Source organism: Lissotriton vulgaris, chromosome 8, assembly GCF_964263255.1.
Source record: "Lissotriton vulgaris chromosome 8, aLisVul1.2, whole genome shotgun sequence".
Taxonomy (NCBI): Eukaryota; Metazoa; Chordata; class Amphibia; order Caudata; family Salamandridae; genus Lissotriton; species Lissotriton vulgaris.
Window position 1 is genome coordinate 1,499,191,776 of NC_141696.1, and position 26,474 is coordinate 1,499,218,249.

The window sequence follows — 26,474 nt, forward strand, 5'->3', positions numbered from 1 at the left end:
CTTCTTGCAGAACCCGCTCCGCGGGTCCCGCTGCGTGAGGAGTGTTTGACTGCAGCGCTTTGAGGGGGATACCGAGGGAAGTACTTTCTCGGGGCTGCGAGCGAGTGCGTGAGCTCCTTTGGGACTGCATTTCCCAGGAGCGCCCGCCAGCCCTGAACAGCTACACCTGGGCCGCTCTCCCCGACCCCTCCTACCCTTCCACCGAGCCCTTATCAATTGCTCTCGCTGAGTCGGCGAGTGGGACGCCTTGCTGTTTTTGTTCTTACCCGTTTGGATTTGCCTGCCATCAGCCTACTTCTTGCAGAACCCGCTCCGCGGGTCCCGCTGCGTGAGGAGTGTTTGACTGCAGCGCTTTGAAGGGGATACCGAGGGAAGTACTTTCTCGGGGCTGCGAGCGAGTGCGTGAGCTCCTTTGGGACTGCATTTCCCAGGAGCGCCCGCCAGCCCTGAACAGCTACACCTGGGCCGCTCTCCCCGACCCCTCCTACCCTTCCACCGAGCCTTTATCAATTGCTCTCGCTGAGTCGGCGAGTGGGACGCCTTGCTGTTTTTGTTCTTACCCGTTTGGATTTGCCTGCCATCAGCCTACTTCTTGCAGAACCCGCTCCGCGGGTCCCGCTGCGTGAGGAGTGTTTGACTGCAGCGCTTTGAAGGGGATACCGAGGGAAGTACTTTCTCGGGGCTGCGAGCGAGTGCGTGAGCTCCTTTGGGACTGCATTTCCCAGGAGCGCCCGCCAGCCCTGAACAGCTACACCTGGGCCGCTCTCCCCGACCCCTCCTACCCTTCCACCGAGCCTTTATCAATTGCTCTCGCTGAGTCGGCGAGTGGGACGCCTTGCTGTTTTTGTTCTTACCCGTTTGGATTTGCCTGCCATCAGCCTACTTCTTGCAGAACCCGCTCCGCGGGTCCCGCTGCGTGAGGAGTGTTTGACTGCAGCGCTTTGAAGGGGATACCGAGGGAAGTACTTTCTCGGGGCTGCGAGCGAGTGCGTGAGCTCCTTTGGGACTGCATTTCCCAGGAGCGCCCGCCAGCCCTGAACAGCTACACCTGGGCCGCTCTCCCCGACCCCTCCTACCCTTCCACCGAGCCTTTATCAATTGCTCTCACTGAGTCGGCGAGTGGGACGCCTTGCTGTTTTTGTTCTTACCCGTTTGGATTTGCCTGCCATCAGCCTACTTCTTGCAGAACCCGCTCCGCGGGTCCCGCTGCGTGAGGAGTGTTTGACTGCAGCGCTTTGAAGGGGATACCGAGGGAAGTACTTTCTCGGGGCTGCGAGCGAGTGCGTGAGCTCCTTTGGGACTGCATTTCCCAGGAGCGCCCGCCAGCCCTGAACAGCTACACCTGGGCCGCTCTCCCCGACCCCTCCTACCCTTCCACCGAGCCTTTATCAATTGCTCTCACTGAGTCGGCGAGTGGGACGCCTTGCTGTTTTTGTTCTTACCCGTTTGGATTTGCCTGCCATCAGCCTACTTCTTGCAGAACCCGCTCCGCGGGTCCCGCTGCGTGAGGAGTGTTTGACTGCAGCGCTTTGAAGGGGATACCGAGGGAAGTACTTTCTCGGGGCTGCGAGCGAGTGCGTGAGCTCCTTTGGGACTGCATTTCCCAGGAGCGCCCGCCAGCCCTGAACAGCTACACCTGGGCCGCTCTCCCCGACCCCTCCTACCCCTTCCACCTATTGTGTTTACACTCCATATTAAGCCACTAGTATTCCCGCAGCGCGGGAGAGCGCGCGGGAGAAGCCCGGGACAAGGGCGGGACCGTCTGTGGCCGTCCGGGGTCGGACGAGGTTGGGTTGGGCCTAGAGTCCTGGTTCATTCCATATCCTGATATTTTGTCATACTTTATACCCCACTTATTAACATCTTGAGGCTCTAACACCAGCTCCTCATTATGGCCCTAAGATCTGGTAAGCAGCGTCTAGTGCATATCCAAACCTCAAAGGGCGTTGTTTCAGGGCCCCTAGATGCCTTTATCACTAGAGCCACAGGAATATTAGAAAAAGAAATTGAACTGGTTGAGCACAGATTGTCCCTGGACTTAGTCACTGGGAAACGCTCCTCAATAGGTGCCCTGGCCCGTGTTAAAAGCCCCCTAACCAATGCAGCATTCAACTGTATTTCCACATCAGACTCCGATGTAATAGTCCATGTGGATGGGGATGAAGCCACAACACCCACGACCAACGAAAACATGGAACAGAACTCCGATAATAACCTGACCAATATAGAAGTGGATAGCCAATTTATTGAGGACGACAAGCGTAGTTCGCCTGGAACCTCACAATCCAATGTCCCTATCTTACCCAGTACTCCCGTTTTGCTACCATCAATCACCAACCAGGTTTCACGAAAAAGAAAACATGTTTCAAGCCCACAGGGAGACAAGGTACAAAAACAACCCAAAATAGACCATGTTAATAATTCCGCCCATTCCCAGACCACCCAAGCACCCCCAATTGTGTACTGTCCATCATTGGCCCATTCTGGGTCTTCCAACCCTTGCCCAACATGTCTTAGCAGTGACGACGTCTTGTTGGCAAAGATGGAAGCAATGTTTAAAACCTTATTGCTTCCGGTCTTAGAAAATACCAGGATAATGTCTGCTAAAATAGATGTCCTGGAAGCAGCAGTTAACATTAACATGGACCTCTTGCAAAACCTAACAGCTGCCGGCATCAAGTCAAGGGGCCCCAATTCCACAGGGGGAGCTAACCAAAAAGGGGGGACGACCACAACCATCCCCGCAGGGACATTAACTACTAATATAAATAAGAAACTACTAACAGGGGCAAAAACAACATCTGCCACTTCAACTACTGCCAGCAGAGCCCTTACTAAAGAAACACCCAAGGCTAAACAACCTTTGGCAGCTAACAGCGCTCAGGGGAAAAAACAGCTAGCGAAAGGTGCATCAAACAAATTAAACAACACTCCAGCACATACACCTACAATGGGTAGGGAGAGTAAAACCCCTCATCCAGACAGGAACCAGAGGACAGACAATAGAAATACACGACATCCTCCTAGAGTTAACCTACCTCCGGAAGCGTCACAATACACCATCGTACTAACAGGAGTGGCCCCCCTAAGAGAGGGTATTAATGAATCCCAAGGGGATTTGCGGAACAAGGTCATATTCTGGTTGAATAAACATCGCCCACTCCCCCCGTCATCCCCTACCGAAATCCTCTATGTAAGGAGAGTGGAATGGGTAGGAAAGGGCGAAAAAGATCTGGAAGGGGACTGTATTTTAATTTCATTCAGAGATCCCTGTGTAGTGGATAGAATCCAAAGGAAAGCCAGATTTGCTCGTTTGGGTGATGTCCAGACCTTACATCTTGGTTACTTCTACCCCCACACGTACCTAAATAATCATATGGGCCCCAACCAATGGAAAGTCAAAGGGGGGAGGCCCCGAGAGCCCATAACACACCACCCTCCATATTACCCTCCCCTTTACAACCATTTTGAGGCACTGTCAGACCTAGAATGGGTTGACTGACTATGTGCACCGACCCATTCACCAAGTTCACCTATAGTGGAAGGTGAAGGAGTATATATCCCATTCACCCCCACTTCAGAACCATCTAAGGAACCACTGTCCTTGCCCCAAAACAAAATCAGAACGCAGAGGGGGCTTGTGGGGGAAAGAGTTGCCATTTCCAACATAGAAGAAACCAGAATAACAGATGCCTGCCTACCGGGTCCCCAATCCCCTCTCTCTGTTAGTAACAACCATGCAGAGATAGATTCATTAACATCACATATGGTGTCTTGGAATATTGCTGGAGCCAAGACCCGCCTGGTATCTGAGGATTGGTTGGAGTTCATAGGCAAATATGAGGTGGTGCTTTTGCAGGAAACATGGGCTACAGCTCCGTTTTACATGGCTGGATTTATAAACTTCTTCAAACCAGCAATAAAAGGTATAAAAGGGCAGGCGTCAGGGGGACTAACCACATGGGTAAAACAGGCCTAGTGTTCCTCAGTTTCTGAATTGTATGTGGATAACCCAGATATACTGGCTATAAGGTTGAGCAAAGCAGGGGGGCAGGATATGCTCATTATCAACATATACTCCAGAGGCCTCCCTGGCGGTCGATGCCCCAAGCTGATAGGTGCCCTAGATACATTATTAACGGGCTGGAATAAAGGCACATTTATTATGTTAGCAGGTGACATCAACTGTACAATTGAGCCATTGTATCTGTCGGAGGATAATTGGGGGTTTGAAGAAGATGCCACGTGGAAAATCCCTGAACTTTCCAATAAAACTCCAGTCAAAGCAACGGAGGCTGCTCTGAATTGGACAGCTTTTTGCCTTACTTGGGGACTAAGGGCCGTGAACGGTCGCACTAAATCAGACATAGGAGCTAATCCCACTTTTGACAATGGTGTGAGGAAGAGTCGTATTGATTACATCTTTATAAAAATAGAATATTGGAGCGTAATTGATGATATGGAAATTGTAATGCGCCCAGAAAGTGACCATAACCCCCTGTCCCTGAAATTTAAAATGTACGATCTGATAAGATTAGGGGATCCAGATCCGAGGGGGCATGGGGTAGTAACCATATCAAACGGCCGGAGGAGACTGAAATTGTCAATTATATCTAATGATGTAACGATACAGGCCAACGTTGAAAATGTGGTGACGAATGCTCTAAATAACATGAGGTCTGTTGTTGTTGAGAGGGGCAAGGGCGAGTTAGATAAGATGATGGGAATTCATGATAAATGTTTCTCCGAGCTTAAAACCATTCTATCAAAACCATGTAAGTCTAACACTGGGCACCTGAATGCACCAAGAGCAAAATGGTACAACAGAGAGTGTAGAGAGGCCCATAGTTATCTTATAGAGAAAGTTAAATCTAGAGACTTGAGCGCTGTAAAAGCGGCCAGGCAAAGGTATAAAAGAGTTCAATGGGAGGCAAAGAAGGAATGGGAAGATGATTTTTGGGCAGACCTTCTGGATGCCAGTAAATCTAATAACCAGACTAAATTCTGGGATATTGTTAAATGTGGAAAGGATGGTGAGTTCCGTACTCCGTCCAACCATGTTTCCCCGGAAGATTGGATAAAACATTACTCCACCCAATTCTGTCCAGTAGTTGTTGACTCCATGTCCAGATCGACCCTGTTGCCGGCAATACCCTCTGGCAATACAATCATGTCTTTTACTGAAGCGGAAACGGAGCTTGCATTAGGGTTAACAAAGAGGGGGAAAGCTCCTGGGTTGGATCAAATCCCAGCAGACCTATTCAAAGCTAATATAGGCCTTTGGGTACCATACTTAACAAGCATAGCTAATACCATAGCGAGAGGTGCCCGTATCCCTAGAACATGGAAGGGGGCGGAGATCCTCCCCATACACAAAAAGGGAGATAGATCAAACCCAGGGAACTATCGCCCGATCAGCCTAATTGACTGCTTCCAGAAAGTTTTTGCTCGTATGATCCTGGCGAGGGTACATGGGTGGATGGAACTTGAAGGAATACTGTCCCCATTACAGGCGGGCTTTAGATCTGGTATAAGTACCATTGACCAGGTCTTGAGGTTTTGTATGATCTTTTGGAAGGTCGTCATACTTGGCGGCGGCACCATCTTTGCTGCCTTCATAGACTTGAAATCAGCTTTTGATTTGGTGCCGAGGGGAAAATTATGGCAGGTATTAAGGGACCTAGGAATGCCGGGGGAATTAGTGGAAATGATCATTAAGTTACACGAAGACAACTTTGCTAGGGTAAGATGGGGGGCACAAGGGCAATTTACGGACTCATTTCCAGTTTTACGAGGAGTCCGCCAGGGGTGCGTTCTCGCACCTACCCTATTCCTACGCTTTATAGATCAGGTAGTGAAATTCTTTGGGTCTACTAATACTGATGCACCGTCCCTGGTGGGGACTAAATTCCCAATGTTGATCTTTGCAGACGACACCCTCCTCTTATCAAAGACGAGGGGTGGTTTACAGAGGGCCCTAAATCACTTTGAGGAATACTGCAACCAAAATGACCTGCAGATAAATGTGGGGAAAACTAAGTTCATGGTTTTCTCCAGGAAAAAACCAATACGTAGTAGTGTACAACTAAACAGGGTTAACCTGGAACAAGTTGACACGATGACGTACCTGGGGGTCACTTTGGATTGCCGACTGTCCTGGAAACCACAAATAGAGACCCAACAGTTAAAACTGGCCCAACTGACCGGCTGTCTCCTGCGTGAGCAAAAGAAATCTATCACTAAAAGGGTTGCCCCCGCCTTACAAATTTATGACGTTAAAATTAATGCTGCAACACTCTATGGGGCAGAGTTATGGGGTTTCATGGACCTTTCGTGCTTGTACAGAATCCAGTGTAGGTTTCTTCGTAACTTGGTGGGGCTGCCCCAATCAACTCCACAGATCCCTCTTTGCCATGACATGGGTTGCCTTCCAATAACGGACATGGCAAGATACAGGGTAGTGTCCACTTGGAGGCGCGTATGGACTACGGAGGATTTGGCACTTTTTGCAAAGGAGCTAACCGAGGTGAAGGCTATTCAGGGTTCTGAGCGAATCCCCTGGCTTCGCTCGGTGAAAAAGAGCCTGTGTGATATGGGCCTGAGTCATCTATGGGTCTCGCCAGGCACAAACAACTTCCCCTCGAAAAAGGAATTTAAGGGTTTGTTTTGGGCCTCAACTCGCCTTTCTTTGGTACACGCCTCTAGTTCTGAAGATCTGACGGGGCGCTTTTTAAGTTTTAAATTGGATCCGGCTCGTGAGACATATTGGGACCTTATCTCCAGGCCAATGGACAAAAAATGGTACCACCAATTTCGGGTGGGCTCATTACCCCTTAATTCCTTTACCTCATCTTGGGGCAATAACTCTACTAATCTTTGTAGTCGTTGCTCCGGATGTAAGGAAACCGAGGGCCATTTTTTGTTCGCCTGTCCTCAATATAGAGAACCTCGTTCAAAATGGCTAAAACCCATCTTCAAACGCATGAATTGCAAAACATCCTCGGACGCAATATGGGCTTTAAAAACAAACACCTCTGATTTTACCGTGATATGTTTGGCCAAATATTTAGGTTGGGCATGGGCTATTAGAGCTAGAAGGAATTTAACTGCCACATGATCTAAAAATGAGTAAATTGTATAGTGCTTTCTAGCAAATGCTAAACTTATTCTTAAGACTAGTCATATTTAATGTCTTGTTTCTTTTCAACAATGGTTTAATAACTTCTTAACTGTGAATTCTAGATCTACTGTATATTTGTTGATAATACCTAGACATAACTATTTTTATAAGATTTTGTAAAATGTGGAGATTTTGAAGCTGTTTTTAAATGTTTTGTCAAAATTGTCTTTTATGATTTTATCATCGAAATAAAGACATTAAAACCTGAAAACCTGGGAGTGCGGGTTTGATAAACAGGCGCGGAGGCTGTATATATTTCCCAAAAGTACGTTGTTTATTGTCTGACAGAGTTTTAGCAGTTGATGTAGGGTGGATTTCCTCTTCACCAGTTTCACTCTGGGATGAGCTGGTCGGGGTCTCCGGGTCAGATGTTCCAGGCTCCTCTACCGTTTTGATGGTATCACCCCAGAGGCTCATAGAAGAGGAAATAAAAGGGAGCCGTCAGGTACTCTGTTTACTGAGTGCATTCAATCTCTACCAGTCACCACACCTGGGAGTGATTAAGAGTCGATTGAGGAGGTGCTCAGGGTCAGTTTAACAGAATAGTGCTGGGACGTAAGGATAGGAAAGGGAAAGATCAGGGGGAAGCGTGTCCAAGATTATTGTAATGCCAGAAAACAATCAGAACAAAATGGGGACTCGATATTGTTCACAGATGGTGACTTTAAATCCAAAAGTGCCCGTTGTACTCAAAATAATAATAACCACAATTCCAGAACTACAGAGGTTCTCAAAACGCTACCCGTGCTCTTCCCGGTACTCCCCTCCCGCCTCCCACTCACCCTCTCCCGGTTCCCATGAGACGTTCTGACTCACCGGCCCTGCCGTAACTCTCCCGAGTTGCGGCCGCTCTCCAGCCTCCTCCGGTGGGCACCACCACTGCTCCGTCCACCGTTCGTCAGAATCTTCTTCCCTTTCTCGGTTGTCTTCGGTCTCCGCGTTTCCCTGGGTCTCTGCGTCGCCCTCGCTGAGTCTCCTGTAGTCTCTGTCTTCTTCCTTCACTCATCCTCCTTCACCGTCACTGGTCCAAGACAACTCCTTCCTGTCTCGCCTTCCTTTCATTGGGGTAGGAGAATCCTTTCCGGGTTCGTCTTCCCCCCACTTCCGGTTTCCTCTCGTAGTCCCTCTGTGAAGAGACAGCCTACGAGAATGTTGGCGGCTGTGGTTTCGATTGTTCCTTCACGTCCCAGGGTGCACTCTGCCGACCCAGGACGTCGCCTGAGTGTTCCTTCCAGGATGATCCTAAGGTGAGCCCTACGCGGTCCTTCTCACACTGCTCCAGTGATTTTATTTTCAAAGCGAGCCAGCCATCCAAATGCGTTTCGATCTCCACTGAGATCTTGTTCACGAGTAAAATGATTTTAAAGAATTCCAAGATTTGCTGATCCCTCATCTTAAAGTGTCGTACGAGGAAATGGCTGAATCTGGCGTCATGCTGCCCTCTATGCGGGAAGTGATAATTGTTACCCTGTTGAAACCGGGCAAATCACCTAGCACTTGTTCCTCCTATAGACCCATATCTCTCCTTAATGTGGACGCCAAGCTATAGGCAAAGATACTAGCTAATAGGCTGGCGCTCCTGCTACAGGGGATTGTTCGGCCCGAACAGGGGAATTTGTCCCTAATCAAAACTCATCTCAGAACACTGTTTGGAACTATACAAAACTGGAATCCTGACTTGAGTGCCGCAGCAGTTTTTCTTGATGCAGAGAAGGCATTTGGCTCTGTGCAGTGTTGCATGTTTGAGGTGCTGCAAACATTAGGAGTCTGGATGTATTTCTCCATCTAGTGGCAATACTATACGCATCACCTACAGCTAGAGTAAGTATAGGCGGTGAGGTGTCCCAGTCATTCGCCATCACCCGGGAAACACGTCAGGGTTGCCCATTATCTCCCCTACTATATGCAGTGATTGCCGAACCACTGGCTTGTGCCATTTGCGAATATCACGCCCACAGAGGGCTCAGATTCCCAGAGTACACACAAATATATCAGCGTATGCAGATGACACCCTATTATATGTTTACAACCCAGATGTGAACCTTTTCCCTATATTGCGGGAATTGGTACAGTTTCAAGGCAATTCTGGGTTGCGGATAAACTGGGACAAGTCCATCATTTTCCCTCTCACTCCCACCATCCCGAGGCCAGCCAAGGAGTTCCCGCTACAATGGACCACAGACGCGGTACGGTACTTCGGTATACAATTTCACACAGATCATGGGGTAGTGATGCGGGAAAACTATGGGAGAGCCACCCAGCGTCTGACTGAAAACGTTGACAAGTGGATTAAACTCCCTCTTTCACTGATGGGCAGAATCTCCATTATGAAAATGGTGGTATTGCCACGATTTCTTTTCCTGTTCCAAAACATACCTATCCCTATACCGAAACTCCTCTTTAAAAACGGGCGTACACAGCTGATACGACTAGTCTGGGCTGGTAGAAGGCCCTGCGCCCGGTGGGAATCGCTTACTCTGCCTTATGAGAGCGCCGGATTTGGAGAAATATTACAGGGCGGCTAATAGCACGTTTGCTCACTATTGGGTACATGGCCCACAAGACATACCCTTTCTATACCTGGAAGGGAACGCAGCGGCGCCTTTATCACTGCCCCAAAAGCTCACACAGCTTGCCCCTCGGAGTAAGCAAGTATTTGATTTAATAGCCGTCACTACACAGGCTTGACAGAAGTTAGTACACGTACAGGCTGGAGCCTTTTTATATGCCCCAGAAATGCCCCTACAATGGTGTCTGTGGTTCCCGATGGGCCAAGAGGCTGGGGCACGATGAGCACTGCAAATCCCATGCATAACGGTGATGGGAGATTTTTTTTAAAGACGGTGAGCTGATGACGTGAGAGGACCGCCAACAGCAAGATAGGCAACCCGGTGGGCCCAGCGTTGTTTCATTGTTTTAGAGCCAGGCACACCTGGCGCACACTCCTAGGCAATGACTTGCAGGAGCCGCAGGCCGCGGGGGCACTTACCTAGGTTATTAAGACTGAAAAGCCTTCTAAACTGATTACTAAATTCTATTCTAATCTCCAGGACACACGCAAGTCCGAAGTCCTACGAGTCCGATTGGAGTGTCAGCGTGACCTGGGTGCACCACTGAGTGATAAAGAGTGCTATTATTATTGCGCCCGCACCCGATCAGTCTCACTTAACCGACGGCACAGGCTGATCCACTTAAGTTTTTACACAGGGCTTATTGTACTCCTGAGCGGCAGTATCATTATGGATTAACAGAAAATTCCTGCTGCCTTCGCTGTGGGGAGGAGGTTGCAGGATTTGGGCAGGTATCCTGGCAATGCCTGGGAATCCGCCAATAGGAGAAGTGTGGCTCAAGGGTTAGAGGCGGCAGACCCGGAAGCTGAGATCGGCCCTGGACCAGGGTTCAATTCCCCGCCTCGGCGGGTCTTGGGCTAAAAAATTCCACGGACTCGATAATACTCGACTCACGGGTTCACACTCTGCGACTCTGGGCAATAGCTTGCTTAATCTCCACAACTGCCCCTCGCGGCGGGATGCCTGGCTTTCACCTTGTGGATACCCTGCCGGGGTTATCTCACAGGGGAATACCAGGACGGGTTCCCTAAGCAAGCGCTTAGATACCGACCTCGGTCAGTGATTTGCGCTATATAAATACATTTACATTTACATAAAGTGTTTCAGGTGCTGGGAACCATGATAAGTGAGTATTTTGAGCCAGACCCCAAGAGTGCATTAATTGGATGGGATCTTCCCATTGTAAAACACTTACTTCCACTGAAAGCTATTGGACTTTTACTGGCTAAGCTTCGAATGGCTATCCATTGGATGAAAAGCCCACTACCACGACTCAAAAATTTGCATGGTGACATGAAGTACTGTAATACACAGTCGGATATATAAAGCGAGCTACTTCCTCCTAGGAGCCGCCCCAGGAATTATTGGAAACCGTACAAAACTTATCTTTTAAGCAAAACTGGGGATGCAAATGCAGATTCACGCACTACAGCCTCGTCATAGGAAACAGTAAATTAGTCTGATAGGGGGTGAAGAGTTGAGGTGTGACTATGCTAACATGACCAAAAGAGCATGGCATTGCATGCGCTTGCGATGTTAGTTTGAGTATGGAATTAACAGTACCGTGTGGGATACCAAAATGTTCATTGGTAGAACTGCATTACTGATACTCCCTAAATGCTCAATTTACGCTGATTGTGACTTTTCGACTTGATGTACTGATGTGATTTCTTGTACTGATGCACCTTCCTACAATGTAATCATGCTTTATGGTATAGGTAATAGTTTTTATGTTTGTTGATAAAACCAAGCAAAATAATATATGAAAAAAATATATGTATTGTCTCTACCAGATAATGCGTTACCGAAGGTAAGTAACTTGTTAATTGAGCTTTTTTTAAATGAACTTGTTGTGTAGTAGATGACTGAAATTGGTATAAGTAAAAGGTGAAGCATGACCTGCCATGTGCTTTCTGTTCTTTTCAGACCCTGACAAAGCGGGAGTTTTGGCAACTGGTGCAACAGAGCTATGGCACAGAACTGGGATTGAACAATGAGGAGATGGAGAATTTATCCCAGACAACAGAGGATAAGGGGCTGCCCAGGTAAAATCTTTGGGTAGAATGCGCCTAACAGTGTCTGTCTTTATGCAAAAATAGATTATTATGCTCGTTGCCCACTTCAATAACCTGCCTGATTATTGCATTTAAAGATTTGCAAGAGACTAAGAATCGACCCCAACGAGCATTGACACACCAGTAGGTCTCATGCTACCAGGTGCCGACCATTTAGCTGTGCGGTGCCAATGCTTTTACCCAGTATGCTCGTGTTTTTGCTTTGCAAATGCTTATTGAATTGCATTGGATGGTGGAATTTCTTATGCACATTTATAATGTGCATCAAAGACCAGGGGCGTTCAATAGAGCCTCTACGACCCTAGAGCTGCTAAGCACACATTTAGCATCAGCTTCGGCTGGTGTTTGAAAATTGGTGGGAGGAGACTTCAACTGTCAATTTGAACCCCTAATGGATAATCTATGGTCAATGGCACAGGAGGAGGACAATGCCTAGTCCATTCCTAGGCTAGCAATTCCACCAATCAAAAAACGGTCACCTCTAACCCTACAAATCCTTGCTATAACATTAAACCAGGGCCTCCGAGCCAGCAATGGCAGAACTGCATCTGACAGAGACAGCGAACATACCTTTAATCACCCTTTTAGTGCTAGTCGTATTTATTATGTATTAGTTGATGTACAGGTCTGACCTTCCTTAATTGACATGGAAGTGTGCCAGAGACAAGATACTAATCACAATGCTGTCTCTAGTGGCATTGCTCTTCCACTTTGTGGCATGTTAGTCAGCCCCTCTGATCCTTTTGATACTAGATTGAGGCCAACCAATAACATGCGTAGAGTGAATTGGTGCCAAATGACCCTGTCCGAGGAACGATTGGGGACAGTCTACAGAATAGTTGCAGAACATTTGGATGGTCTTTTATCTCAGGCTGGGTGGGCAGACACTACGGATAAACTTGAGAAAATCAATGTAGGTCATACTCAAATGTGTTGAGAGCTATATTGTCTTTTTTTGTTTTTGTTGTTGTTGAAGCCAAAACGTCTGTAGGGCTGTTTGGTCCCCCAACATGGTATAACCCTTCCTGTAGGTGTGCTAGGACTGCTAAACTGCAACCTATCAAACAGCAAGACGAGCTGGAGATTCAAATCAAAAGGGCCAATTATAAATAGATTATATGCCAAGCTAAAAGGAAATGGGAAGCAGTGAGGTGGGTAGGGCTTTTAGAAGCGATACGAAAGGGGGGGCTTGGTCTCTTCCTGTTCAGCCGATCGATACCGCATTGTGGAGTCTAATGTCCCCGTGGCTGATTGGGTCTCTCCTTTTTCTACTCTATATTCTGAAACTGAAGAGGCCAGTCCCACTGTGGCAGTTTTTAGTTGTGCTGCACCAATGGGCATGAGACACGTGTATGATTGAGAAGAGCGGCCCAATATTACGCAGCATGAAGTTAAATCTGCAATCTCCAAGGTTATTCCCAACAAGGCACCAGACCCAGACACAATTATGGGCGAACTTTATCATAGTGAGATGGAGGTTAGGCGTTCGTACCTCACAGTTGTCTTTAATGGCATATTGAATGGGCGCCCATTCTACCCACATGGCTGGGGGAGAAATCATTCCCCTTCATAAAAAGGCTGTCTATCTCTCGTGGCTAATGACAGGACTAAAAGCCTTATTGACTGCTTACAGAATACTTTTAGTAGTATCCTGCTAGGAAGGCATCAAGAATGGCGAGCCACTAAGGAGGTGCTTACTCCCTTAAGGCCCGTAGCAAGGACAGTACGCTGGACCAGGTCTTACGCCCACAACTACTGTTCTGGAAGACTGTGGTTCTGGGAGGAGGCAGGTTTAACATAGTATTTGTAGATGTCCAGTCAGTCTTTAACCTGGTCCCAAGATCTAAGCTCTGGCAAGTAATGTCAGATATGGGTGTCCCCAAATACAGCCAACATTGTAAGACTCGGTGAGCATACCTATGCCCAGGTCAGATGTGGCCAACAAGGTGAGCTGACAGATCGCTTCCCTGTCACAAGAGGGGTAAGGCAGGGCTGCGTTTGATGATTTGATTGATCATTTGAATGTGTGTGTTGGCGTTTTTCCAAAACTTGCAGGATATAGGGTCCCTGCACTAATATTTGCAGATGACACCCTTCTAATATTCAAGTCATCCATCGGGCTGTAGAGGATTTTAGATAGTTTTGTTCAAAGAGGGGCTAGAGGAGATTTTGAGGCTTCCTGGCTCTGTCAAAATCCCATGGATTAGGTATGTTAGAGATATACAGGGAAAGTTGGGTATAGGGTCACTGTGAAAAGACTCGTTGACAGCTGAATCCATAATCAGGAATAACACTAAATCACATTATCTTCAGCCACCTTTGGCTGCGTGTCTGATGCTTTTCTTGCTGTGAAATAAGAGTGCAAGATGTAAGGGTTCCTTGACGAGATTGAACCTGCGGCAGTTTCATTATGGTCCCTCCCTCTGTTCTTCTTCGCCTCAGCCTGGGCTCACCCACATGAGCGGGGTAGGTGGGATTGGCATACCTGCAGTGCCTATAAAGAATCTTTGGAGCATGTTTTATTTTTCTGTCCTGCCTAAGCCAATGGAAGGAACAATGCATTCGTATGTCACATATTAAGGATATGAGACAAAACAGTGCATTGCCTTCACCGTTTCTCGTTACCTTCTAGCGAAGCAGAGGATCAAGTGTATGATCCTCAAATCAAACTTGGGGCCTGATTCATTGATAGCTTCGGGGGCTTGTAATGTGTCTGTTACCCCACTCCCCTCAGTGACCTGTGATGGAGGAGGAAGGTCCTTTTGGGCCTGCTTAAACACCATCCCAGCTCCAGGTAACATGCCTGGATACAGAAAATAAAGACAAATATCAGGACAAGTCGGAGTATTTGGCCGATTTCTCCTTTGAAGTTCGTCCACCTCCAAAATCACATAGATACAAATCCTTTCAGGAGAGTTAAGATTCTGAGGAAGAAGAATATAATCTTCAGCCACCACGGGAAGATACCATTTCAATGCCATCGCTGATCACGGACCTGAGACACATGGGTAGCGACTATTACAAACGCTTTCCGGAAGCTAATGCTCCACCGCCTACCATCCCGAGTAAACGGCAGGGTGCACCTTCTTCTGAAACTACACAGCCGCCACCGGTTACACAGAAGGCACTACCTCCAAGAGTATTAGCCATCGGAGATGACTATATAGAGAGTGGTGTGTAGGACCGGCCAAAAGAGGGAGAGCTGAGGATGTGGTACCTGTGGGCAATGGATGGGATGACTACGTTGCACCATCCTCTCCTTCCCCAGTAAATTCTCCTCCAGAAGACATTGGAGGGTTTCACAAACTGCTGGAGCGAGCCTCAAAGAGGTTTGACTTACCTGTTCCCGTGAAACAGGCGGACTGTTTTCGATATGATTTTAAGGATTCCACTAGGAAATCGATTTGGGCCATTCCAATGGTGAACCACATATGGGAAGAAGGTATAACAATTATGAAGAGTCCGGCTTTAATACCTGCTGCAATTCCGAGAATGGAGAAAAAATATAAGGCTCCGTAATCATCTCCAGCATGTCTAATCAACCATCCAAGACCCAAATCGGTGGTCATGCTAGCAGCCCAGACACGCTCTGGGAATCGTACGGCTACATGTTCTACTCCTCCTAATAAAGATGGTAGAAGACTGGATAGTACAGGATAGCGTTTCGCAGTAATGGCAGCCACGTCCATGAAAACATCAAATACGTTAGCCATATTAGGGCGGTACGACTGGCAAATGTGGTCCGATTTGGCACCTTTTTTGGATCATCTTCCGGTCGAAAAGAAATAAGAGGCGATGCAGATACTACAAAAAGGGGTCAGGGCAGCCTCGGAGATCACTGCTTTAGCCATGGACAACTCATCAGTGGCTTTCAGACAGATGGCAGGAGTAATCGCTTTACGCAGGCAAGGCTGGCTAAAAGCTACCTCTTTTCATCCGGAGATTCAAGCTAAGATTGTTGACATGCTCTTTGATGGCAAAAATCTATTTGGAAAGCATATAGATGATGCTCTTCAAGGGATTAAGGCTGAAACGGACACGGCACGATCACTAGGGACACTACAACAGAAGCGATTTTAGTCCTTTTGTGGTAGAGGAGGAAGAGGCCAATACCAACAAAGGCCGGCTTTTCAGTCCTATAGATACCAACCCTACCAGCAACAGGGTTATCGCCAGTATGCAAATCAGCCGCAATATCGATCACATAATGTGCCCTACCAACAACAGACGACCAGAAGAAGACCTGCAGTACGAGGAAAGTCACAGGACAGTGGTAAAAGTCAGTGACACTTTCATAGCACCACCCACCTAGCTACGACGCAAACCTCATCAGAACCACTACCTCTCTCAATATTACCAAAAATGAATAGCAACAACATCGGAAAAATGGGTGTTAAACATCATTCATCAGGGACACCACCCTAGAGTTCATTCAAAGACCTCCTACATGTCCTCCCATGCCCAAGAAACATCGTCATCTGACTTTGCTAAAGAAGGAGATCTCAGATCTTCTTCTAAAGGGGCAATAGAGGAAGTTCCTCAGCAACATCGAGGAAAAGGATTCTCCTCCCATTTTTTCCTAATAAAGAAAAAACATTGTCCCAAATGGAGGCAGGTAATGGATCTAAGGGGTTTGAGCAAATATATCAAAAAACTCTTCAGAATGCTATCGCTACTAGAGATTCTCCCAATGTGAAACAGAGGAGACTTTATAACATCATTCGATCTCTTGGATGCGTACTTTCACGTGCCTATTCACGTCAAACATCAACGTTATCTAAGGTTCGAGGTGGTGGGGTGCCACTATCAGTTCAAGGTATTGCCCTTTTTGGTTTCTGGTCAGCGCCAAGGGTTTTCACAAAATGCATGGTGTCAGTGGCGGCGTTTCGGAGGCAGCAAGGACACCAGGTCTATCCTTATCTAGACGACTGGCTCATAAAAGGACCTACATACCATTCAGCTCAAAACTCCTAGGCCTAAGAGTCAATGTGGAAAAATCCTCCCTGGTACCGTCTTAAACGCCACAGTTTCTAGGGGCAGTGCTGAACACAGGAGAGGCAAAGGCATACCTATCAGAAGAACGCATTCAAAAAATCATAAAGTTGGTGTCTCAAATACAAAGAAAAGAGTCTGTGTCAGTGAGGATGTACACATCTATTCTGGGGATGCTCTCATCCTGCATTCCACTGATTCCAAATTGTTGGCTTCACAATTCGCCCACTTTAGGAATAACTCGACCTGAAATGGATACAGGCTCGAGGATCATTCGAGGATCTCGTTTTTAACAATCCACCAATAAGGAAAGCTCTGTCATGGTGAGGGGTAAAAACTAATCTTTCAGCAGGACTAATATTCGAACCTCACCCTCCCAGTTTCATAATGCCAACAAACAAATGTTTGCAGGGGTGGAGAGCACATTTACAGGACCCGGTAATTCAGTCAGTGGAACTCTTAGGAATCTCTGATGCACATCAATTTGCTGGAACTAAAAGCTGTGTTTTTCGGTCTACAAGCATTTCTCCCCAGAATCCACGATTCCCCAGTTCTAGTGAGAATGGACAATGCTACCACTATGTTTTACCTGCTCAAGCAGGGAGGAACAAATTCACAAACATTATCCTCTCAGACTCAAGAAATTTGGCAGTGGCTTCTAAAACACAATATCACTGTACAGATTCAACATGTTCCAGGAATCCACAACACATGGGCAGATGTAGATGTAGATGTAGATGTAGGGGACACTTTTATAGCGCGTCTATCACTCCATGCAGTATCTTGGCGCTCAAAACCAGATGGCATGGTTTAAGGAAAAGATTGACCAATGGAGACGCTTACACTTTACACCAATGCTATGCAGGCCGCATCTGTAAGAGAGAACACCCAGGTCTTTAGAGCTTTCCTAAACTGTGTTTCGTGGGACAGTGACCTGAGGTGAAGTGGGAGCTTATTCCAGGCTCTAGCTCCCAAGACAAAAAGAGATTTTCCTCCTTTGGTAGCCAGTTTAAATCTGGGGATGATTAGCAGCTTCTGATTAGCAGACCTCAAGCAGCGGGTAGGATGGTATCGTTTAAAGCCGCTACACAAATATTTAGGCTCTTGCTGTAGAAAGGCTCTAAATGTGATCAGCAGGATCTTAAATAAAATCCTTTTGCCAACTGACAACCAATGCAGTGCTGACGCAGATGACTTACGGGGCCAACGTAGCACCAGCCGAGCAGCAGCATGTTGGACCATCTGTAGCCTATGGAGTACGGACTTATTGACTCCAGCATAAAGGCTGTTACAGTAATCCAGCCTCGAACTAATTAAGGCAACTGCGACTGATTTTCTGGCTGACAGAGGAAGAAGATCAAAAAACTTCCTCAAAGATTTGATTGTGTGAAAACACATACCGGCTACGGCCACTGCTTGCTGTTTAAAGCACAGTTGGTCGTCAAATTTAATGCCCAGGTTTCGAGCAGATGAAATGGTATCAGGGGGGGCCTCAGCATCGTCAGGCCACCAGTTTTTCGGGGAAAACAGATTTTGATTTCCAAAAGGCAAGATCTCTGTCTTGCCAGAATTGCATTTACGATGATTATCAGTCATCCACTCCCTAAGCAGATCCTCAAATCTCTGCCACAAATGGGAATTGGATCGCTATCTGATTCTACAAATATTCATTCAATGGGGAACTCCAGTTCTAGACCTATTTGTAAATGTGTAAATGTGTGTAAATGTGCTGTATTTGTATAGCGCGAACAGTCACCCGTAAGTATCCCGGCGCTTGTACTCCTACCACAAGGGAACCCCTCCTGGCTTTTCCTTGTGAGGTGTCCACTCCTGGGCATCCCATGGTGAAACCAGGCATCCCTTGTGTATCGGGGGCCGTTGTGGAGACTAAGCAAGCTATTGCCCAGAGTTGCAGCGTGGGGCCCATGCTTAGATTCAGCACTGAGGCGAGAATATCCAGTCAGAGGAATTTAAGCCCGATCCCGCCGAGGCGGGAATCGAACCCTGGTCCCTGGCCAGCACTCTGCATCAAGGTCTGCCGCTCTAACCATTGAGCCACACTTCTCCACTGCAACTTCTCCAATTTGCAACATGAGAAAACAAGAAATGCAAAAGGTTTGCGAGCAGATTTCCTCTGAAGGGCTCGTGGGGGGAATGCTCGTCAACTACGATGGACAGCAATGTTTGCCTACGCATTTCCGCCGTTCCCTCTAATTCCGAAAGTAATAGGCAAGATGAAAGCAGAACCGTGTCATCTGATCCTAATAGAACCGGCATGGCCGAGACAGTTCTGGTTCACGGAACATCTGCGAATGTCAGTATTCCCTCATATTCGATTTTCCACCTGTACACAATCTGATATCCATGAGCAAAGGGACAAGTGGTGTGTCCACAGATAGGCTCTCTGAATTTGTCGGCTTGGAACCTCATGACCAGTAATTTCAATCCCAGAACATTTCTCAAGACTGCTGAGATATTCTCAGTCCCTTAAGGTCAATTACCACCAATAAAACGTATGCTGCTAAATAAAAGAGGTTCTGCCAGTGGTGTTTGGATCACTGTTTACACCTTCTATAGTCAACGCCTGATCAAATACTGCCGTATTTGCTGCATTTAGCCAAAACAGGCTGAGCCCATTTATCTCTTAAGTTGCATTTAGCTGCAATTTCGAGGTACTGGAGAAAACCGGGACAGGTTTCTCTTTGGTCTGCCAGAGTAGTGAAGGAGTTCATGAAAGGACTCTTCAGACTATTTCCACCAGCGATTCCTTGGCAATTCAATACGGTTCTTGCACAGCTGATGAAGGCACCTTTTGAGCCTTTTCATAAGGCTGACATAAAGTTCGTGCCCTGGAAAACGGCACTATTACTAGCCCTAACATAGGCCTGGAGAGTCAGTGACCTACAAGTTTTTCAGTTTCTGAACCCTTTATACAATTTAAGAGGAACTTCCTACATTCCTCTGAAGAAGAATAAAGAAGAATATCTTTATTATGCATGATTAATTAAAACCGTTGCATACATTAAAACTTACTATAAAACATCTGATCATATATACTTAAAAATACTGTTATATGGTCCACATATATAATTTCAGTTACTCATTAAAAAAGGCAAAGTAGAGATGGAGGAGGGTGGATGTCACTGTTATTTGACTTCTCCAAAGTGCCATTTTTGGCCTTTTACCAGTGGGATGCAGTGTTGTTGTAAAAAGGGTCATGGCCGGTGTAGGGAGAATCCTCAATGTCATTGCCTTGACTCTTGTTTTCTATCGACAGCTTGCGACATTTCGTTAAGAGGAACCTCTACGAAGAGTTTATAATTTAATTCAATGTGAAAGCCTTTTTTTACCACTTTTTACTATTTTAAGTGTAACGAAAGTAGGTAGAGATTTTTAGGATGTTGGCTCCGTTAGTGACTCTTCTCCCTGTTGTTCTATTTACTGGGTTTATCCATTTGGCAAAGCTTCTATTGTTGAGTGTTCCAAGGGCAACGTACTTAAATTTTCCAGTCGCTTAGCTGTTATGTCGAAAAACTTTGTTAGTCGACAATTTAGCTACACTCTTCAGGGTTGAAACACAGCAGAGCCGCTTGTCTACGAGTCCTAAATCCATATTGGTTGAACACAGGTTTTAGTAGTCTTATTCTTATGTCTCTTAGGTTATTGCAAATGCACATGACATGTAATAGGTCCTCCACTCCGCAGCCGCAGAGGCGACAAGGCTGATCACCGCCTTTTCTCTCCCAAGGGGGAAGAAACTGATTAATTGCACCAATCCCCTAGCAGAGTTTGAAGAATTTTTCCTTTGTAGTTGTTTTTATTCTGATTTTCAAGTAAGATTGCAGTTGTAGAGCTTTATACGTGTTCAGTACTTCCCAACCGTGAGATCGTTTGGATAGCGAGTTTTTATCTTCTGCAACTGACAGTTGTCGGGATACCTTTGTTACGGTTTTTTTAAATACAGAGTGTGCCACTGTAATACTCCAGAGGTCTGTCAGTCCTAACAGTTTGAGTCCTGCAGGTACTCTCTGGCTGGTGATTTTGTAGGAAGGAATAACTCTGTCCATATATGGCTGTTCAGGGATCCTTCTGCTGCTTCTTTGATTTTATGCCAGCATTTTATGTATGCTCCCCTTCTTTCGATTGATTGTTTTCGTAGCCCAAACTCCAACCGTATTTGGGCCGGGGAAGCATACCTAGGGAGGTGAAAGATGGATCGATATGCGTTAGTTATTGTATTTTCTACAGCTTTTGCATCTTTGCCCTTCATTGCTGAGCTACTGTATGTTATTGTAGGATGAAGTTTTGCTTGCAGGACTTTTATTAATGGGTCGAGTGTTAAGTCTGGCAGTAGCTTCTTTAGAGGTTTTAATGCCAAATATATCATTACCCCTTTCCTCCGTACGGATTCTATTTGTGATTTAAATGAGTTGTTTTGGTCTAGTATTAATCCTAGGTATTTGTAGCTGGGTGCTTGATCTAAGCGGTGCCCATCCAAGAACCAATTGAAACCTTTCTTCCTGTGATGATTTACTGCCATTATTCTTGTCTTACTATAATTTATTTTCAGGGCGTTCCTTACTGAGAAGCTATAGGTCACGTTCAGTAGATGCTGTAATCCAATAGGAGTATGACTTATCAGAACCAAATCGTTGGCATATAACCGGTTTTATAAGCTTATATTTCCTCATTTTGGAGCATGGTTTTTACACTTGTCCAATTCCCCCGGTAAGTCTGCTAGGTAAAGGTTAAAAGCGACTGGTCTAAGACGCACCCTTGTTTTAACTTTTTTGATGTAGGGATTTCTTTTGATACGTGAGTCCCTGCACCTAGCTTTATCCTTACTCAGGTGTTTGTATGCAGGTTCCTTAAATGGTCCAGAAGCAGAGGTGGTATTCCCATCCCTTGTAGTTTTTGCCAGAGCTTTGTCCTGTCCACATGGTCAAAGGCGGCTGTAAAGTCTATGAAGCAGAGGAACAGGGGATACTTCCCCTGTTTTGCTGCATCCATAGTAAAGTTAGCGCCATAATATTTGTTATTGTTCCTTGACCTTGACGGAACCCGGTTTGTGTTGGTGAAATAATGTGGTTGTCTGAAGCCCAAGTTGTTAGGTCATTTAAAATAAGCCCGCAAAATATTTAGCTTTGGTGTCAATGAGGGCTATCAATCGATAGTTTTTTGGCTCTGACCTCTAACCTTGTTTGTATATCGGGCTTATGATTGAGCCTCTCCAAGACTGTGGAATAATAGATGTTTCTAATGCATATTTAAAGACAGGTTCTAGTGTATTGCTCCAAAATTCAGGATCATGTTTGTACAGCTTTGGCAGAATGCTATTAGGGCCTGGGGCACCTGCCTGTCTTCCCTTTGCTATTTGTTTCTGAATTAAGGTTGTTTCCAGGCTACTAGGCTTCTCTTTTGTCAGTATCCGTGTCAAGTCCGTTTTCCTTGGTAGGTGGGCGAATGCTTGGGGGAATTTTTCATCTGAATGGACGTGATTTTGGTATAGCTTCTCCTTTGTCGAGCTGATCACTCTCTCGGTGCTAGGAGTGGCGCTTTGAACAAGTATAGAATTGGTTCCATTAAAATAATTATAAAGAAAGTCGACCCAGGCCGCTTCAAAGATGCTAGAGTTTCTCCCAGGATGGGTTGGGCGTTGTAATCTATTAATTGATTGCTAAAACTTGGCGCTATTTTTCATGTTCGATCCGTATAGTAGTTTAAACCATAGATCGTTGTTCAGTGATCTCTTCCTTTTTTTGTTTTTTTTGTTTTTTTATCCTCATTTGCCACCTCGCCACCCATAGCTTCTATCTTAATCCATCACTGGGATTTTTATCTCATATGCTGGTTTAGAATAATGGGGCGTGGACATCACCTATTCTTGAGTCTGGCCTTTCTCCGAACTATCCCTCTTGGCCACCTGACTCAGCAAGTGTGTCCTCCTCCATCTCTATTTTTCGTCCTGAAATACCATATACCAGCGAGATAGGCATGGGCTTAATCATTGGACTTCATCACAAAAAATTATTCAACCAAAACATAACAAGAAGGGTATCCAAAATCCTCTATTTCTCTTAGAATGGTCTAGAATATCAAGCTTAGCTATATACCTCATAGCTAAAATCCAATCCATTAAACTAGGACTGAGCGGTGAGACCCATAGTTTACATATCTCTCGACGTGCTAGCAACATAGCATAAAAAATAAGTCTAACATTGTTATTCATACATCTGTTTTCCAAATCATATCTCCCCGTAATAATTAACTCAGGGCTTACCTCAATGCGTTGGTTCAGAGATTTGGAGAGAGAATTACTTACATCAATCCAGAATTGCATAATTTTTGGACAAGACACAAACATATGTATGTCATCCACTTTTGGGGTTTTACATTTTGGACACCCCACAATTCCGCCAGCTTTGAATTTAGAAAGTCTATACGGAGACCAATATGCCCTGTGGATGGTAAATAAAAGATTTTGCCTTAGGTTTGCAGGTTTAACAATACTATATAGCATAGACATAGTTACTTGCCATTGGTTTTCTGTGGCGATCCTTGGCAAGCTGTCCATCCACAGGGTCTCTGGCAAAACGAATGGTCCATCTTCCATTTCTAGAATCTGCCAATACCAAAAGGCCACTTCCTTCTTGAAGATCCCTGTCTCCAACTTTAACTCAAAGTCATTTTCAGTTCCAATCTCTGTTTCCAAGTCATTTGCCCAGCTTTGGATCTGTAAATATTTATATTTTGAAAAAACCGGACCCCACATTTGCTGGCACAAACCCCATGTTATAAGTTTGCCATCTTGAAACAAATCTTTCCACCTTTGCAAAGCAGGTTCCTTTTTCAGGTGTAGTGCTAGCGCGTCTTTTGTCCAGGCTGGAGCACCAGGAGACTCCCATATTGGAGCCATGTAGCTAAAATAAGGCAATTTTAATACTTTTCTAATTTTATGCCATATCTCAGCCAAGTCTCCCAAAGTCTTAAGTCTCACCTTTTAAAAAAATTTAGGATCCGCAAACTTATACAAAAAAACAAAATCATGATATCCAGACCTTTTCAGCAGTATTCCAAACATTTCGCCAATCGGAGAACTAAGTAGGGTACCCAACAACATCCTGCAATTTTTTAGGCAGAAAGCCCATGCGTAAATTTGTATATCAGGGGCCGCCAACCCTCCTTTATTGATTCTCCTTCTTATGTTCTTCCATGAAATCCGAGAGCCCTTTGACGCCCAAATAAAAGATGTTATCGTGCTCTGTAACTTAACCAGCCATTCCTTTTTAAAACCCAGCGGGATGGTCTCGAACAAAAAAGTAATTTTCGGTACTATCACCATTTTTACAAGATTAGATCGTCCATATATTGAAAGTGGTAGATTCATCCATCCTTTTAAAGTATCAACAACTTCTTTTTTGACCCTATCAAAATTAGTTTTTGCCAGATCTTCAATTTTTTGTGTAATCCTAACCCCGAGGTATCTCATTTCTGCTGTGGTTTTTACCCCCCCTGTGTTAAGATTCCAGGCCATTATTTCGGTCTTGTCTTGATTTAACTGATAACCAGAGATCTTCCCGAATTCCTTCGTTATTTTAACTAAATTTTCCAAGGAACACAACCGGTTTGAAGAATAAACAATAATATCATCTGCATATAATCCAAGTTTCTTTGACCAGTCCATCACAACAAAAGGGGGTATCTCTTCTGAAGCTCTAATTTTGCAGCCGAGAGGCTCGATATACAGATTAAAAAGCAAGGGTGATAAAGGGCACCCTTGTCTGGTGCCCCGCATTACCTTGATAGGGTGTGTGAGAGTCCCATTAACCAACACACGCGATGTTGGTGAACAGTACAAAGCAAAAAGAGATTGCGTAAATTTATCACCTAAGTTAAGGAATTGGAAGAGTGTTTTTAGATATGTAAAGTTAACTCGATCAAAAGCCTTGGCAGCGTCTAACGCGATCACTGCCAAGGGGTACTCATAATTGGAGGCTATGTCTATCATTCCTATCAGTGAGTATGTTAGTTCTTTTAGGTATCTCGTCTTGATAAAACCCCTTTGGTCTTCGTGGATCAATTTATGAATAATTTTACCGAGTCTGTCAGCTAACATTTTTGAGAAGAATTTATAATCACAATTTAAAAGTGAGATAGGTCTATAAGCATCCAAACTCCTTGGTGATTTCCTTGGTTTGAGTATTAAAGTAATAGTTGCCTCATTCCATGAGCTTGGTATTATAACCTCTCCACTAAAAATGTTGTTATATAGATGACCTAATGTGGGAGCGATTGTGTCTCCTAACACTTTGTATATTTCTCCTGGGAGACCATCTGGTCCGGGGGCCTTCCCTCTTTTACTCTCCTTGATCACTTTCATCACCTCATCTAGAGTAATTTCCTTATTCAGCTCCCGCATATAATCGTCTGAAAGTGGTTTCATTAAGGGTAGCCAGCTTTCCATCTCTACTTTACTTGGACAAAGATCCTCTGTATACACATTTGTGAAATAGTCGTGAAATGCTTCTACAATTTGTTTCCTCTCTGTTATGACTTCACCTGTATCCACCTTCTTAATCTCTTTAATTTGATTACGTATGAAGTCCTTCTTGGATTTCCACGCTAGTAACTTACCACATCCCTCTCCATATGAGAAATGTGCCAACTGACTAGCTTCCCATCTTTCTTTAACTCTTTGAGCAAGTACTGCCGTAAGTTGTATTTTTAAATCTAAAAGTTTATTCTTAACTATCTCTTCTGAAATATTACCTCCCTGTGCAGTTAGACTACTTTCGCATCTTCGGATTTCTTTTTCCAAACTAATAACCAAGCCATGATACAGTCTCCGCTTCTTGGCCCCCTGAGCTCCCAGTCTCCCTCTCATAAACGCTTTGCAAGTTTCCCATACTATATCCTCCTTAGCTGATCCGACATTCACATCTAAGAAGACTAGTACCTCATCTTTTAAAGCTTGTAGAAATTCTTCATCTGCTAAAATGGTACGATCTAATCTCCAGACAGAACTCATTTCCTCTGTTTCCAGTCTTAGGTTTAAACTCACAGCTGAATGGTCTGATAGATGTGCCCCTATATGTTCCACTTTCGTAACCCGTTCTTTCAACCTAGTGTCCACCAAAAAGAAATCTATCCGTGAACTATGCTTATATTTTTTATTATAAAAAGTGAATCCTGTCTGTTGTGCAACTTTTATTCTCCAAATATCACATAGCCCTTGTTGTGCCATAACTGACCTTAACTTTGTTGTCATTTTGCTATTTACTATTGCCCTGTCATTCCCAGTTCTATCCAGCTTACGATCTAATACTGTATTGAAATCTCCAGCCATAATTATTTTGCCTGAGAATTCCAACAACTCCACTTCGATTGTATCTAATATTGTAGGATCATCAACATTCGGGCCATAATAACCAACTATAACTAGAGCTTCTCCTGCTAATCTTAACTTAACGATCACCCATCTTCCTCTTCTATCTACTGATTTATTTTCAGTGATCTCTTCCTGTCCCATCTCCTTCGCTTTAGGAGAGCCTTAGATTCACAGAGAGTTTGCTGCAGTTTTTGGTCTGTCGGTGATTTACGAAGTTGCCTTAAGGTGTTGTTTATGATCTGTTTCATTTTTTTTTTTTAGACAGGGCT

General features: G+C 45.2%; 1 protein-coding gene across 2 annotated transcripts in view; it reads left to right on the forward strand.

Annotated features, from left to right (window-relative positions):
• The window catches only part of GRAMD1C (GRAM domain containing 1C), a 1,543,720-nt gene that overhangs the window by 752,237 nt on the left and 765,009 nt on the right, over window positions 1–26,474 (forward strand). For both annotated transcript variants that reach the window (XM_086935588.1, XM_086935589.1), the window contains one exon: window positions 11,677–11,795. In XM_086935588.1, coding sequence (XP_086791714.1) covers window positions 11,677–11,795 — 119 coding nt within the window. The remainder of the gene's footprint in view (window positions 1–11,676; window positions 11,796–26,474) is intronic.